Raw genomic sequence first — 17,466 nt, 5'->3', positions numbered from 1 at the left:
AGAAAGAAAAAAAAGAAAAGAAAGAAAGGAAAAGAAAATGAAATAAAGAAATGACTAATTATAAACATTAAGTTTAGACTGAAATGCTCCACTTGAAATATTTAGAGCAGAATAAAATAATTTCATGGCATTATTGACTGAATGCAAAGGTGAAAATCTGTAACTGAATTCTGCTCACACTTACTAAAAAGGTATGTAGCTTAATCTATTTATTCCTCAATGTTTTTACTAATATAACTGAGAAAAATAAACAATATCTTGCAACTCTGTCATATGGTAAAATGTAACTGTAGAACAAAAATTAATAAAGAATTAGGGGGTGAAAGTTACTTAATGAATGCACACTGAAAGCTACTTAAGGAATGCACACTGACTCCTTCTGAAGCTCATATCCTGAACTCCTACAGTCCAGAATATGGTTGTTCAACAGCGGCACTACTGATATTTTGGGCCAGCTAATTACTGGGGAGAAGGTGGCTGTGTACTTTAGATTGCTGAATAGCACTCCTGCCTTTACCAACTACATGCTAATAATGACAACTCTCTCCCTTCCCTGCCCATTCCCTAATAGGGACAACCAAAAATGTCTCATGGGGAGTGATCCAAAATGCTCAGTGGGAAGTGTGAAGAGGGTATGGAAGTGAAATGCTACATTGTGTGGTCAGAATGCCCCTTCAGAGCCAGGTGCCCTATACGGGAACCCAGGAATATTATTAACTGCTGATAGTTTATAGTTGAGTGCTTCAACAGGAACTGTCGAGACCCAAAGGTGCTGCCTTACTCAAGGTTATGCCCCTTCCAGTGGCTAATCACGTCTAATGACTAGTTGATATGGGAAGGCACAAAGTGCTACCCACTTGCCTTCCGATGGGACAAGTGGAAAGGACCATTCCAGTTCCAAGAAGAGGCTAAGGCCCCTGTTTGTAAGTGCATCACAGTTCACTCTTTCTACTGTTCAATGTGACTTTTTTCCTTTCCTTACGAATGCTGTTCTCAAGAGCACTTCCCAATAACGCCCCTGCCCACACATCTCTGCCCTAGAGTTTTGTTTACTAGGAAATCCAACTCAAGACAGGGTAATAAAATAATTAGTCTGTTCTATTTGTGATATATATGGTATTTATGTTTTCAGTGGAAATAGGTCATTTACTGGGTAAGAGTAGAAAGACATATAAATGAATAGAAACGAGAGCTGATGAAAATCACTAAAATAAACATCCCATAATTACAAATCCAAACAAGACAGTAACCACAATGCTTCTGAACAGACAATTCATAATTTAACAGTTAACAATTCCTGGGTATTTATTAAGTGCCATAAATTATGCTAAGTACTTCATATATATATGTATATAATAGATATATACTATATATATAATCTGTCCAATCTTCTCAAGTAGCCTATAAAGTAGAAATTTTTATTCCTATGTATTGGAATTTTGATGAGGACACTGAGGCCTAGAGAGATTAAGTCCCTTGTCTAAGTTGGTCACATAGCACGTGAGTGGTTAAGCATCAAATCTTGGTCCATCCAACTCCACTGGTGTACAGTGTCTGGATTATGTCTACAGCCTCCTAACAAGGCCTCTCCACTTTCATCTACCTCTAAATCATTGTTCAAATTGCTGCTAAAAAGATGTGTCTAAAATACAGTTCTGACCTTCATGTTCCAACTTAGAACTCTTGCTCCTTAAATTTTGGGTAAAGTTCAAACTCCTTACCATGGCGTTGAAACACGAGGTCTTTCATGATCTGCTGCCTGACCATGACCTTCTCTCCAGCCTTTTCCCCTGCTTAACTGAGCTGACAGCTCCTGTGGATGCTTTCTAATATAGCTACATAGGGGTTTATGTAAGTATTACAAACATTTATATAATTATAAAGATGTTTGGTTTATTTTCCTAGCAAATCAGAGCTACTATTTAGTGAACCTGCTTGTGTTCCAGACCTCGTGCTATGTGCTTTATATTATATACACAATTCCATTTACCCTCACATAACCTTAGGAGTAAGTACAATATTTCTCATTTTAGAGCTGAGGAACCTAAAGATCATGAAAGTCAGGGAACTTCACAGCAAAGCTAATGGCAGAGCTGGGATATAAACTTAAATCTGTCTGACTCTTGTATTTTAAACTATTACAGTAAAGGCATTTAGTAAGTGTTTATTAAGTAGTTCTCCCTTCTTTTCACTTTATGAATACCTGTAACACATAAATGTCTGAGGTAAAAATATATACAGAAACATTTTAATGTCACAGATACCTGCTATTTTAAAACTTGTGTACCTACCTGCATGAGATCTTGAAGGCTGTCAACAAAAGAAATCTCTGCTTCCACCATATAAAACTCTGCCAGGTGCCTCCGGCTCTGAGAATTTTCAGCTCGGAAGGTCGGACCAAAGGTAAACACTTGAGTAAAAGCTCTGCAATTCAAGATTAAGAGAATAAAAATAGAATTCACATGATTAATTTTAAGGATTTAAAATATTCACTGAGCTCTTAAGGAAATAAAAACAAGTTTCGTGTGCCTCTGTCTTGTCCACAGACTCACACATATTTGCTGCTATATATTTCTCTAATGGGTGATAATAATAGTTTCATTAAAAATGTTACATTGAGGCTGGGCACAGTGGCTCACGTCTGTAATCCTAGCACTTCCTGGGAAGACTGCTTAAACTTAGGAGTTCAAGACTAGCCTGGGAAACATGGTGAAAATTTACGTCTACAAAAAATCTTTTAAAATAGCTGGGTATGATGGCCTGTGCCTATAGTTCCAGCTACTTGGGAGGCTGAGGCAAGAGGATCGTTTGAGCCCAGGAGGTTGAGGCCACAGCAAGCCATGTTCATGCCACTGCGTTTTGGCCTGGGTGAGAGTGAGATCCTGTCTAAATAAAAAAAAAAAGAAAAGAAAAGAAAAAAGAAAAAAAAAAAGTTACATTTATAGAAGCCATTTTATCCTGAAGGAATCTGCAACTGCTTCACAAATCCTATGGTTTTACTAAATATAGAAACATAACCACTTCTGGGTACACTCTACTGCAGCTGCCTTAAACAGCAGGCAACTACATTTCACAGCAATCAAGAACAAAGTAAAGAAAAAAACACCACAGCCCAAGAAACCACACAGAAAATCTAGATAGTAACAGCGAAAACTAGAATTTCATGTAGATAAGGTGTGTTCATTTACTTTTTAAACACATGAAAAAAGAACATCAGATACATATAGCAGTTCACCTTGTTCGAGGCCCACTCAAGTCCTTCACGACTACTCAAGTCTTTCAATCAATGGCGAATGACACCTGAAATCTGGAGGTGAGAGATTTTGAGGAACTACTTTATTCCCTTGATTCCAGGGGACTATAGCTCAACCATCCAAATGGGGAGAAAAATCCCTTATTCTTAAATTCCTATAGTGAAGTAGACACTACATCTGTCATTCTTTAATACTTATTGTTTCCCTCACATTCAAACCAAGTAACAGCTGAGATTAGATCAAGCATGTATGAAGTAATAAATATTTCTTGAGGACTTAATCTTTAAATGTTAAGGTTTTGTTAGAACAAAACAAGCTGTTTGAGGTTCCTTAGCTATGATCCTGAGTACACCTCATCTGTCATTTAGCCAAATAATATTAAGATCAGAAAACTTAGTGTAGAAAATAGATGGCTTTTGTATATATATTAGTTTTGTTTGTTTGTTTTTTTAGTAAAGATACTCTGGGAAAGGAAACAAAGTAACTATGGTAAAAACCAAGGGATTTATTTTTCTCTCAATTGCCATTTCAGTAAGACCCAATTGGTAGAAGCTTAGGAATTTATATTTTGGTTCTACAGCTACCTTCCTAAGACCATGATCTGCTAACCTCTGAGAACCTTAGTTTTTATTGAAAAAATAAACAGTAGGAGCTCAAAAATATTACTATGGTTGCCTGTCTTCCAAGATTCAGCTACAGACTTGCCTACTAGAATGTTTCTGATAAAACTAAACCTACCTTGTGCAAAATGAAAATTTTGACCTTGTTCCCCAAAACAAACAAAAGACAAAATGAACAGTCATGACTTTATTTTCATATTTCCTCCAGCTCTGTTAATCTCAGTTAATCCACCTACTCAACCAAGACAGATCCCACATTCCCCAACTTATCACATGGCCCTAATCATTTTGATCACAAAATTTCGTTGTTTATATCTCGGAAAACTCTGAAATCTCGCAGCTCTTCTCTATCTCCACAGCTATTGTCAGTGTAAACCTTTGTCTCCTGCTTAGAAAACAACAGCTTTTTAACTGGTGTCTGGCACCTGTCTTCCTCCAGTCCCAAACTACAGGTTTCCAAACTCAAATCTGACTATGTCAGCCCTAATTTTAAAATCTTCAATGATTCCTTAGTACCAAAGAATAAAATTCCAACTCCTAATTTCAACTCAGTTGTTTCCCACACACCCTTTTCTCCAGCCACTCTGAAGACCTTCTCCCTTCCTAGTGTGCCCCACGCATGCCCTTAGGTTTTTGCATAGGCTGTTCCCTACCCTGTATTGCCTCCTCCCCTGTTCCTCTACCCTCTAAATGGAAAATTCCCATTCATCCTTCAAGACTTGGCTCAACTGTCACTTCCTCTCTGAATCCTTACCATTCCTCCAAATTTATTGCTCCTTCTTGTGTATTACTATAACACTTTTTCATGTTTATTATATAGAACATACCACTTTGAAATGTAACTATTTATCTTTCTCCCCCAAAAAACTATGACATTTTCCAGAACAGGAACCATGTTTTATTCATATTCGCATCTCTAGTGCCTAAGATAAAACAGGTGCTCATGCTGAATGAATGAGTACTAATGATGATGACAGGCTTCCTCAGTTGTAAACTAAAAAGCACATCCTCACAAACAGTAACATTACAAACACAGAAAAATACTCAGATACATGTCACTGAGGCTCTCAGTACCTAAAAGGGGTCAAACAATCCAGGTCTGGTCCAAACAATAAATTCAATAATTAGAAGGCCCTAAGTTTCCAATCTCTGACTGTGCCATCTCTAGGTAGGTTGGCAATAGTATAGGACATCTAAATAAGTAAAATGACATTTCTGGTACTTTATCACAAGAAATTGTGTGTATACTGATGGAGCATAGGATGCTCCAAGATGAGCAGCAATAGGGATTTTTAAATTTTACAATGGTTAATGATTTTCCCTGGCAACACAGGGCAAGGTCTCTAGCGTAAAACGCAGAAAAGGCTCAATAACTTTTATTTCAATTATAGTAAGGATCAGGCTCTGATTGAGGTATCCAAGAGTTAAATATCATTTTGATAGAGCAAGAACTAATGACCACAGTGCTTCCTCTGAAGTTACAGAGTGATAAAATGAACTGGAAGGTATGCCGAAAAACTGCGTAAGAAAGCATCTAATCTTTAAGGAGATAAATGTTTAAATAATTCAATAATGATCACACTATGTCAGTATCCAAAGACACTGTTTCATATCAAGTGTTCTATTATACGTAATAGTAGCAGTACTAATGGCCACTATTATGGAGTGATCATCATGGGCCAAGCACTAAATAGCCAAGAACCTTAGAATTAATCCCTTCATAGTTAACTCAACCTAAGTATGTATTAATACATTTATCTTCCAGAATAAGAAACTGCAGTTCAGACAGGTTAAGAAGCATTCCCAAAAGTCAAAGTCATAGCTTAGTAAATGGAAGCCAGATTCAAATCCACATTTCTGCCTCTTATGCTCATAGCCTTAACCATGATATTAACAATAATGATGCTCAAAACAACATTGCAAACTCAGAAAATCAGAAAGAAAAATTTTTAGTATATTCCCCCTTCTCAAAGATAACTAGGGTAAGCAGTTTGGCATATTATGAAAGCTTGTTTTATGTGTTAAAATACAGCTCTCTAGAATGTTATCTTCATGAAAATAATGAGAATGACATATTCTCATCAATACTTTGTAATCTTTAGCAAGTTATCTAGCTTTTCTGGTCTTCAAATTCTTATAGGAGTTGGGGTTGGGGGCAGCTTGGCATTGATCTCTATGATCTTTTGCAATAATTTTGTCTCTAGGTGCCTGTGGAATCACTTCTAGTTTAATTTGTTGATTTCTTTCTTTTTTCCTATCTTCCACAGACATGAAAGCCATTTGCAGCAAAGATTGAACCAACCAACATTTAAAATAAAACCTGACAACAAGGCCATTTCAAAAATAAGATACAAAACCAGGTGAAAGGCCAGTATGGCTCTGAGAAGAGACCAGGAGAAAAAGAAAACACTCGGCACTAAGAATCCTTCTTGTGCCAAATTATGAAGCAAGGAAAGCTATATAAGGAAAATCCATGAGCTTGGAGTTAATGTTTAGTATAACAAAAGTACATTCAATACACATCAACCAAGATAGCTACAAAAATGGCTCTTTGGAAAATAAAAAGCAAAATTGCCAAAAAAAAAAAAAAGGTTCTACAAAGTTCACTTTTTCCCGTGTGTAGAGTTTTATGAAGCCCTCAAGATGGCAAATAGATTAATATAAAGTGGTCACTGATTGCCTGGCCATTTATTCTTTCTAGCCCTGAAATTTCACAGCGAATCTTAACATCCTGAAAGAACAGAGGAACTGCTGTTCTTTAGTTTGGGAAGAACTTATTCAGCATAAGATTGATCAGCAACTTTCACTATACCCTTCCTAAACCACCCCCAACCTCCATATCACTTTTCTACTGTTAGTTTAGTAAAAGTTCATTGACCTTAAATGAACTCCCAGAAAACTTTTAAACCAGATTTTAAAAGTTTTTGCCAAGTGCTTTTCTCATCATTCAGAAAATGATCGTCTATTTTACTACTGTTTTGTGTTCACTAGATTGTCAATACTGTGACATATTTTGCATTCATTATTTCTACCTGCCTAACAGAGTAGACTCCAGATACCTCCTTTTCAGCTTTCCCCTATCCCTCTATCATGCAATACACTTGGTGGAAAGGGATTATAAAAGAGATGCAGCCTTCACCATTTCAATAATCAAGTCATGTCAAGATGCCTTAGGGAGGGTGCATTCTAAATTCTAAAAATTCTTACCTTTATTGCCAAAAACTTGTGCCAAATAATTTCCTTTAACATGTTCTTAATACTTTATCTGGAACTGAACTTCAGACCCAAGCAAAATTTAATCTAAATTGTATGATGAAACACCAAGTTTGACAGAGTCTGACAACAATCCTGCTAAAGGGGGTGGAACATTAGCTAACTATCTGAGGAGATGACATGTGAAAAGAACATTCTAGCAAAGCAAACACCAACACATAGGTCCTAAGGTAGGAAGGAGCCTGACATGTTTAAAGAATTTAAAGAACAGGTGTAGGCCAGTAGCAGGATCAATGGTAAGAGATGGTGGAAAGGACCAGAACATGCAGGGCCTTCCTTGTAACCACAGTAAGCAGTGACCAGATTTTATCTGATACACCTTGAAATACCCTCACCTCTTGAAACATTTAACACTATTTTCCTAGTACTCTCCTAGTTTTCCTTCTAAATACTGCTCTGACCTCTACTTCTGCCTCCTTTTGCATGCCACTTTAGCTGTTCATTAAGCACTAGCATTCCTCCAAAGTTACTCCTAGAACCTCTAACTTTTCTCATGATACTTTTCCTTATATGATCTTTCTTGGCCAATGATTTCAGTTAACCACTTACTTGCATACACAAATTTATACCTTCTAACCAGCTCTCTTCTTTAAGTTCCAAAAGTATATATCCATCCGCTTATTTGGTCCTTTCACTTGTCACAAACTGATCTCATGCCACCCCCCAGCTTCCACTTTGATTTCAGTCACCTCCCAACCTTCCTAGGCCAATCTTCCCAATATGCTCTTCTTTTTTTTTCTGTTGGTTTGGTGAAAAAACCAATATGCTCTTTAATAACACCATGTACTACTTACTGTTCACAGCACCTTTCAAAATAAAACATTTACATCAATTGATGTGATTATTTAACATCCATCTCCATTAGACTGGAAATTTAATGAGTGACTATACATATATTTTGGTTCATTATGGCATCCTCATCCTCAGTCTTAATCCAATGCCCAACACGTACTAGTCAATATTAGTCAAATAAGTAATTCATTTTCTATAAAATATGCTGATCCCCAAATTACATTTTTTAAGAGATGGGGTCTCCTATGTTGCCCAGACTGGACTCCTGGGATCAAGTGACCCTCCTGCCTCAGGCTCCCAAGAAAGTGGAACTACACATGCACACTATGGCACCCAGCTTCCCAAATGAATATTTGCAACAGCACTGGGATGGGATTAAGGGTAGAAGAGGAAGGTAAATAGAATATCAATTACTAAACAGAAAATACTGCTGTTCTGTGAAATTATTGTTCACAGAAGCCACTAGACAATAATAGCATCAGTTTTTAAAAACTGTCACATATTTTTGCTCTGTCAACGAGAAAATCCTTGAAAAGGACTAGAGAGGGTAAGCTGCTCTAATTAGAAAAATTTTAAATTAACTGTAATATTACTACAAGAAAATAATTATCCTCATCTATTCTATGTAAACACAGCAGTATATGATTCTTTGGCTCCTGCCTGAGTGAAATACCACTTCATTCCTGCCACAGTGGACTCTTCAGGACTGACTGACTGGATATGGGGTCTTAGAAAATAACATTATTCTAAAAGGTCACAAATCCGTTCTTTCTAATTGAGTATTTATCCTTATGTCTCAATAAGACACTAAAATTACCTTTCAAAAACAGGTATATAGTTCTATCAACTGCACTTACAAGTGTTGAGATTATCCCTCTTACATTTCTCATATTTAGAGGTCCTTGCTCTGAGGACCACTAAAGAGAACAACATGTCAATACTTTACTTTAGTCACATGTACTACATAGCATTTAAGTGTCATTCAAGTCTACAAATATTTCAAAGGTTCCCTTTTCTTAGGCCTGATACTACAGAGGTAGAGAAGTCATTATGGCAGTAAATTATCAACAATTTCCTGGACTCCAGTCCTGTCCAGATGACTCACTTTTTTAAGGTTATGGTACTGATTAAGAACATGCAGTCTAAAGACCTCAGTTGAAATCACGGCTCCTCCACTTATGAACAAACTAAGTTCTTAATTTCTGTAAGACTCAATTTCCCCATGCAAAAATGAGGGTGAGTATATAAATGTCATGGAGGTTATTATAAAGATGAAATGAAATAAAATACATCAAAAGGTTAACCTAATACCAACTATATGGTAAGAGAACAAATGGATCAAAGTTACTTTTTGTCTCCTTCCTTTCCATTGGGATACAGTTGGCATTTGCTTAATTTTTTTTTTTTTTTTTTTTGAGACAGGGTCTTGCTCTATCACCCAGGCTGGAGTGCAGTGGCACAAACACAGTTCACTGCAGCCTCAACCTCCTGGGCTCAAGTAATCCTCCTGCCCCAGCCTCTTGAGTAGCGAAGACCACAACTATGTGCCACCAAGCCCAGCTAATTAAAAATTTTTTTAGAGATGGGGGTCTCATCATGTTGTAAAGATCCCTTTACACTTCAAATTATTGTAGATCTCAAAGAAATTTGGTTTATCTAGGTTTTATCTACCAATGTTTACTATAAAAACTATGTTTGTGTTACTTAAAAATAATGACAAGGCCGCACATGGTGGCTCATGCCTGTAATCCAAACACTTCGGAAGGCTGACGCGGGTGGATCGTTTGAGGCCAGGATTTGAGACCAGACTGGGCAACATGGTGAAACCCCATCCCTACAAAAAATACAAAAATTAGCCAAGCAAGGCGGCATGCACCTTTAGTCCCAGCTAGTTGGGAGGCTGAGGCAGGAGGATTGATTGAGTCTGGGAGGTTGAGGCTGCAGTGAGCTATGATAATGCGACTGTGCTCCAGCCCAGGTGACAGAGCGAGACCCCGTCTCAAAAAAAAAAAAAAAAAAAAAAAAAAACAACAAAAACAATGACATGTCCATTATGTGTTACAAATAACACACTTTTTAGGAAACATAATTTTTTCCCAAAACAAAAAAATTAGTAAGAGGAGTGACACTGCTTTATACTTTTATAAGTTTCTTTAATGTCTGGCTTAACAAAAGGTGGCTAGATTCTCATATCTACTTTTGCATTCAATCTGTTGCACTATCACATGCCACAAAGACTGGAGAACACTGTATATATACTCTTGAGACAATGAGAATGAAAAAGGCAATTACTGTCTTAGTACTATGAAAATTGTTTCAACTTCAAGGATTCCCCTGAGAGGATGTGAAGCCCCAGAGATATCCAGACCATATGCTGAGAACCACTACCTTTGGCAATGGTTCTTAATGAGGTGTATTAGTTCAGGGCTCTACCTCTGAAGACCTCTATTCAAAAAGTCTAAGAAGGATCCTGGTCATGGATATATTTAAAAGCTTCACTAGTAATTATGATGTGAATCCCTGATAAAGAACTACTGCCCTAAAGAAAGTTTAAACCTCTAATTAATATCCTTTTTAAAAAGTTTTTTGATGGCTAAATTTTGAAAATAAAAAATAACAATGTTGGCAAGGATATAGAGAAACTCCTTGTATACTGTTGGTGGGAATGTGAAATTGTATAACTGTTATGGAAAACAATTTGGTGGTTCCTCAATAAATTAAACATAGAATGACCCAACAATTTCCTCCTGAACATACACTTCAAAGAAATAATAAAGACAAGTATTCAAACAAAACTTTATACACAAACGTTCATAGTGGCATTACATAGTTAGTCAAAAAGTAGAAATAACCCCAATATTCATCAATGAATGAATGAATAACCTAAATGTGGTGTATTCATACAATGCAATAATTTTCAGCCATAAAAAAGAAATACTGATACATGCTATAACATGGATGGAAACACTAGGCTAAGTGAAAGAAGCTACACACCAAAGGCCACATACTGTATGATTTCCTGTATATGAAATATCCAGAATAGGCAAATCTACAAAAACAGAAAGCAGAAAGTGGTTGCCAGGATTGGGTGGGGAGGAAATGGACAGTACATTATTTTACATGAGTTGCTATAACAAAATATCACAGACTGGGTGGCTTAAACAACAGAAATTAATTTTTCTGCAGTTCTAGAGGCCAGAAATCCAAGACCAAAGTGACAGCAGGATTGGTTTCTGGTGAGGCCTCTCTTTCAGGTTTGCTGAAGGCTGCCTTCTTGCTATGTCTTCATGTGGATTTTCCTCTGTGCACAAGCACTCCTGTTGTCTCTTCTTATATGGACACCAGTCATACTGGATTAGGGTTCCACCCTTATGTCCTCACATAACATTACTTTTTAATGGTACTGTCTTCAAATACAATCACATAGGAGTTAGGACAACACAACATATGAATCCTGGGGGAGAGGCAATTCAGTACATAACAGAGAATAACTGTTTTATGGGTACGGGACTTACTTTTGGGGTGATGGAAATATTCTGGAACTAGACAGTGATGTTGGTTGTACAATGTCACTAATGGTAAATTTTATCTTATGTGTATTTTGCCACAATATATTCTTTAAAAGTTGACTGAGGCCAGGTGTGCCGGCTCACGCCTGTAACCCCAGCACTTTGGGAGGCTGAGGCAGGTGGATCAGCTGAGGCTGTGAGGAGTTCGACATCAGCCTGGCCAACATGGTGAAATCCTGTCTCTACTAAAAATACAAAAATCAGCCAGGCGTTGCTATAACAAAGTATCACAGACTGGGTGGCTTAAACAACAGAAATTAACTTTCCTGCAGTTCTAGAGGCTGGAAATCCAAGACCAAAGTGACAAGTGGCATACCCCTGTAATTCCAACTACTTGGGAGGCTGAGGCACAAGAAGTGCTTGAACCCATGAGGCGCAGGTTGCAGTGAGCCGAGACCACACCACTGCACTCCAGCCTGGACGACAGAGCAAGACTCCGTCTCAAAAAAAAAAAAAAAAAAATTGTTGAATGATGAGACTGTCTATCAAGCACTTTACACACGTTCATTTCATCCTTGCTACCCTATAAGAGAGGTGATTTCATTCCATTTTATAACTTCAGAAACTGAGGCTTACATAAGTTAGTAAATAGTCCAGAGCATCAAACCAAAGCTGCTTTAACATAAGCAGTCTAAATCCATGGCCCACTTACTGTACTGCTGCAAGGGTGCAGTCTTAAAAAGTAAAAAGTTCAGCACAGATGCTGAATGGTACCACTGAGCATCTGTGCTCTACTTTTTAAAGTACAAAACATGTGCAAAGAGAAGTTCTGTATCTTAAATGTCACTGTCCTCTGGGTGGTTTCTGCCCCTCTGGACAACTTGGTTATTCCATTCTTGGTGGCCGTTCTTTGTTCACCTTTCTTCCACCATCCCTTACTTGCTGTCTCTGTGATTGCCACTTACTACCATTACAGCTGTTCTTTCCTGTCTTATTCTTTCTCCTATATATAGTTATTTAGTAGTAGAAAGGAACAGTCATTAATAAGCACTGATGGTCAATCAGGTACATTTTCATTCTCTTTCTATCTTTTCTTCTGAGACTGAGTCTTGCTCTATGGCTAGGTTGGAGTACAGTGGCACAATCTTAGCTCACTGCAACCTCCCGCTCCTGCGTTCAAGTGATTTTCATACCTCAGCCTCTGAGGAGCTAGGATTACAGGCATGTGCCACCACACCTGGCTAATTTTTATATTTTTAGTAGAGATGGGGTTTTGTCATATTGGCCAGGCTGGTCTCAAACTCCTGGCCTTAAGTGATCTGCCCACCTCGGCCTCCCAAAGTGTTGGGATTACAGGAATTAGCCACCATACCCAGTCAGGATACATTTTCATTCTATTTTATGATATACAAAATGGTAACATATCCAATATACTTTATAGCACTTCTCGACTATGGACAGCTTCTTCCCTTCCCCCGCCTACCTTCTTTAGCTACTTTCAAGTCTAGAGCCATTCTGGAGCATTGTGGAGCCTACAAGGTTGGACTTATGCAAAAGGAGGCTTTGTTATAAATGCTTAGATGACCTAGAGCAGTGATTCTTAAACCAGAGGCTTGTGAAAACACAGTTTACTTGGCCCCACCCCTAAACTGGTCAGCTTCAGTAGGTCTAGGGTAGGCCCAAGAGTCTCCATTTTTACACATTCCAGGTGATGGTGATGCTGCTGGTCCAAGGACTACATGTTAAAAACCACTGATTCAGAGTGGTTTTCAGCCCTGGTGCATAGCAGAATAACATATGGCACTATAGAAAAACAATCCTGATGTCCAGTCCCACACCCAGATCAATTAAATCTCATTTTTCCTAAGGGGGCTGGGGGAGTCAAGCTAATATATCTATATATTTTTTAAAAGATCCTGAAACATTCTAATATATAACCAGAGTTGAGAACCACTGATCAAATTCTTTTTTTTTTTTTTTTTTTTTTTTGAGACTGAGTCTTGCTCTGTCACCCAGACTGGAGTGCAGTGATGCAATCTTGGCTCACTGCAACCCCCACCTCCCAGGTTCAAGCCATTCTCCTGTCTCAGCCTCCCGAATAGCTGGAACTACAGGCAGGTGCCACCACGCCCAGCTAATTTTTGTATTTTTAGTAGAGGTGGGGTTTCTCCATGTTGGCCAGGCTGGTCTCAAACTCCTGACCTTAGGTGATCCACCCACCTCAGCGTCCCAAAGGGCTGGGATTACAGGCATGAGCCACTGTGCCCAGTCTGATCTAGCTCTTTTAATTACCACTTATGATTGAAAGTAAAAGGCACAGATCATTGACATGAAAGGTATTATTTCATAAAAAGGGTACATTTGCATAGACCTATATACTATGAATGAAATAAACATTTTCTAATACTCTTGACAGACTCTAAATCAAACAGAGCTTGGTTTATGAACATAAAAGCACAAAGGAAGAACCATCAAAAACTAGAAATAGGCAAACTGCTTTTACAGGAGGAGTTAGCCTATAGAAATAATATATGAAAAATCCCTATTCATTTTCCCTGAATAGGAGGAGTAAGGGCAAGAAGGAGGAGGAAAAAGAGGAAAAACGGCATGCTCTGCCACGCCAGGCCTCATAGGCTGCATGAATACTAAAAATGAACACTCAATGATATGGATCATGGGATGACCTATACAAAAGGCAGAGAAACTCTGGGTTGAACTATTCAAACCGTTATCTCCAAATTCCCAAGTTACATCCAACCCTCCACAGCTATATAGGAAATACCAGTATTATCAAATCACACATATATTTTGGCTAAGAAAGGCATGTAAGAAAATTTTTGAGATAACTCTTTCTTTTTTTGAGACGGAGTCTCGCTCAGTCACCCAGGCTGGAGTGCAGTGGCCAGATCTCAGCTCACTGCAAGCTCCGCCTCCTGGGTTCACGCCATTCTCCTGCCTCAGCCTCCCGAGTAGCTGGGACTACAGGCTCCTGCCACCTCGCCCGGCTAGTTTTTTGTATTTTTTTTAGTAGAGACGGGGTTTCACCGTGTTAGCCAGGATGGTCTCGATCTTCTGACCTCATGATCCGCCCGTCTCGACCTCCCAAAGTCCTGGGATTACAGGCTTGAGCCACTGCGCCCGGCCCGAGATAACTCTTTCTACAGTAGCACCTAAAATACTGTCTGCCTAAAATTCAAATTTTTCCATTGAACTTCACACCACACTGTCATAAAGGAGAATCAGGCAGAAAGCCCAGAATAATTACCCAGTTGAAGAAACTAAATGAAAGTCCCTAAAGAATGTTCCAGAAACAAAAAACAAGTGTCTATCTCCTGATCTTTATCCTAATTCACATGCTAAATCTACCTCTTAAATGTGAAATAAGGCTGGCTTGGGTTTTGCATATTCTCCAACTGTAAAGATTTATGTGACACATGTCTGTTTATCCATCCCCTACACCTGTTTCATGTGGCAAAACACCAGTTTGTTTGTTTTTCCGTATAGAGTATATGAGGGAAATGAAATAGGAGTTGACATCAAAATAAATAAAATTAATGTGGCTAGCAACTAATACATGTGACTAAGCTTATCTGTTATCAGCTTTTACTGGTGAGAGGGAAGGAAAACCATAACTGAATTTATTGGCAATTTTTTCTAAAGGAGCAAAGATAAAATTTCCTTTTATTTTCTGTAAAACACATACAAACACACACACAAACACACATACACATATTTTTTTTTTTTTCCTACAGCACATCTTCTACAGCCTATGAGGCATTTCTATTACGTGGTTCCCTAAAAACAAGCAAATATAAAAACTGTGAAGAGAGAAATTTAACCTGCTCCTATTCATCAACTTTAGGGTGATCACAGGTCTTGGTTTGCCCAGGAAAAATCCATTTTATGCTGACTGCTCCAGCATAACTGTTATCAGCCCTCCCTTTCGCTCTTTAAAGTGTCCTTGTTTAGATGCCCTAGCTCTGCCCCAAAACTGCACTTAAGGTTGTTAGTGGGTTTCAGTGAAGTAAAATGCACAGAAATGTTTCCGTGGTTTCTATAATTCATGTACATAGTTCACAGGTAAACTTTTACAATTTTGACTAAAAAAAATAAACAAAATCACTAAATTTTCTGAATTCATACCAAGAGAAATTCACACCCACTGCATGAAAATGTAAAATGAAGCCAGGAGCGGTGGCTCATGTTTGTAGTTCCAGCAGTTTGGGAGACCGAGGAGGGAGGACCACTTCACCCTAGGAGTTTGAGACCAGCCTGCGCAACACAATGAAACTTTGTCTCTTAAAGAAAATAAAATACACACACACACACACACACACACACACACACACACACACACACACACGTGTGTTCGTATATATACATATTTTATGTTAAAAAGAGAAAAAGAAATTTCAGTTTCACATAAGGGTACTTTAAGATATCCTAACAGATCCAATAGCATAGTATTTCAAGTTTTTAAATACATTTTCTGATGGAGTTTTTTTAACTAATTTTTTCCCCCAACTAGAATAGATTGATATATTAAATCAAAAGCATGGAAGTAATTCAAGCCCACAGGTCACAGCAGCAAAGACGGAATGGATACAGAAGCTTAGGGCCTAGTTATCTGTCTGTATCTTATCATCATTATCTACCTGAAGTCATATTGACTTAGTCATTCAACAAATATTTATTAGACTACTAATCACTGTGGAAAACACAGAGGTAAACCAGGTATGGCCTGTACCTTCAAAAAGTTTATAGACTAACAGGGTCTTCACTGACCTAAAAATGATATAAAAGATATAAAATCCCTAGGAAAAAATGATATAAAAAATATAAAATCCCTAGGAAAAATGTCGGTAATCTTTTAGACAGGATAAAAAATTCATGAACCACATAAGAAAAAGACTATAATACACCAACAGAATAAGCAGCTTCTGGTCTTCAAAAAAAACTATTTTAAAATGGAAAGAAAAGGCAGACTGGGGAAAAAAAATTTACAATACCTATATCTGATAAAGGGCTTGTAAACAGAATATATAAAGAACTGTTACAACCCAATAATAATAAAACAAACAACCTGGTAAAACTAGGGTGAAAAAAATTGAAAACACAGTTCAAAAACAAGATATATGAACAGCCAGTAAGTACATGGAAAAAATGTTCAACAGTACTGGTCACCACAGAAATACAACTTAAAACCACAATGACATACCTTATACTCAGTAGAATGACTAAAATTAAAAATACAACATCATCTTTTGTCAAAAACGTGGACCAACTGGCATCCTCATCCACTGCTAGTGGGCATGTAAACAGTACAATTACTTCAGAAAATTATTTAGTAGATTCTTACAAAGTTAAGCATTAACTTAATTCTTATTTACCCAAGGGAAATAAAAACGTATGTTCACACACAGACTCCTGCATGAATTTTCAGAGAGCTTAATCATCACAATAGTTCCACACAGGAAACAACTAAATATCAAACGACAGATGGATTGAGAGTATTTTGGGAAGATGGCAGAGAAGAAAGTACCAGGAATCTGTCTATCCACCTAGACAAGTGCACTGGTATTATCTGTCTGATTTAACTGTTTTGTTTTTTCTGAAATGGAGTCTCACTCTGTTGCCCAGGCTAGAGTGCAGAGGTGCAATCTCAGTTCACTGCTACCTCCACCTCCCAGGCTCAAGCGATTCTCCTGTCTCAGCCTCCCGAGTAGCTGGAGCTACAGACATGTGTCACCATGCCCAACTAATTTTTGTATTTTTAGTACAGACAAGGTTTCACCATATTGGCAAGGCTGGTCTCGAACTCCTGGCAGTCTCAGGTGATCCACCCGCCTCGGCTTCTGAAAGCGCTGGGATTACAGGCGTCAGCCACTGTACTTGGCCTGATGTAACTGTTTTTGAAACTTGCAGTCTATGGAATATCCGCAACTTCCAGAGAAAGGCTTATACAGTAAACTGTAGTTAATTTTGGTCAATTTCAGCTCTTAGCACAGTAGCAGTTGC

The 17,466-nt window shown here is 38.0% G+C and overlaps 1 protein-coding gene across 9 annotated transcripts in view; it reads right to left on the bottom strand.

Moving 5' to 3' along the window:
• Positions 1-17,466, bottom strand: part of NARS2 (asparaginyl-tRNA synthetase 2, mitochondrial) — a 138,456-nt gene that overhangs the window by 47,159 nt on the left and 73,831 nt on the right. For all 9 annotated transcript variants that reach the window (XR_004053689.1, XR_004053690.1, XR_004053691.1 and 6 more), the window contains exon 7: positions 2,292-2,424. Coding sequence is in view for 6 of the 9 variants with exons in the window: in XM_030918482.1 (XP_030774342.1) it covers positions 2,292-2,424 (133 nt within the window). In the remaining 3 variants the exon portion in view is untranslated. The remainder of the gene's footprint in view (positions 1-2,291; positions 2,425-17,466) is intronic.

Source organism: Rhinopithecus roxellana, chromosome 15 (assembly GCF_007565055.1).
Source record: "Rhinopithecus roxellana isolate Shanxi Qingling chromosome 15, ASM756505v1, whole genome shotgun sequence".
NCBI lineage: Eukaryota > Metazoa > Chordata > Mammalia > Primates > Cercopithecidae > Rhinopithecus > Rhinopithecus roxellana.
Note: the sequence above shows the minus strand (reverse complement) of the source record. Positions and strands in the feature narration are given on the sequence as shown.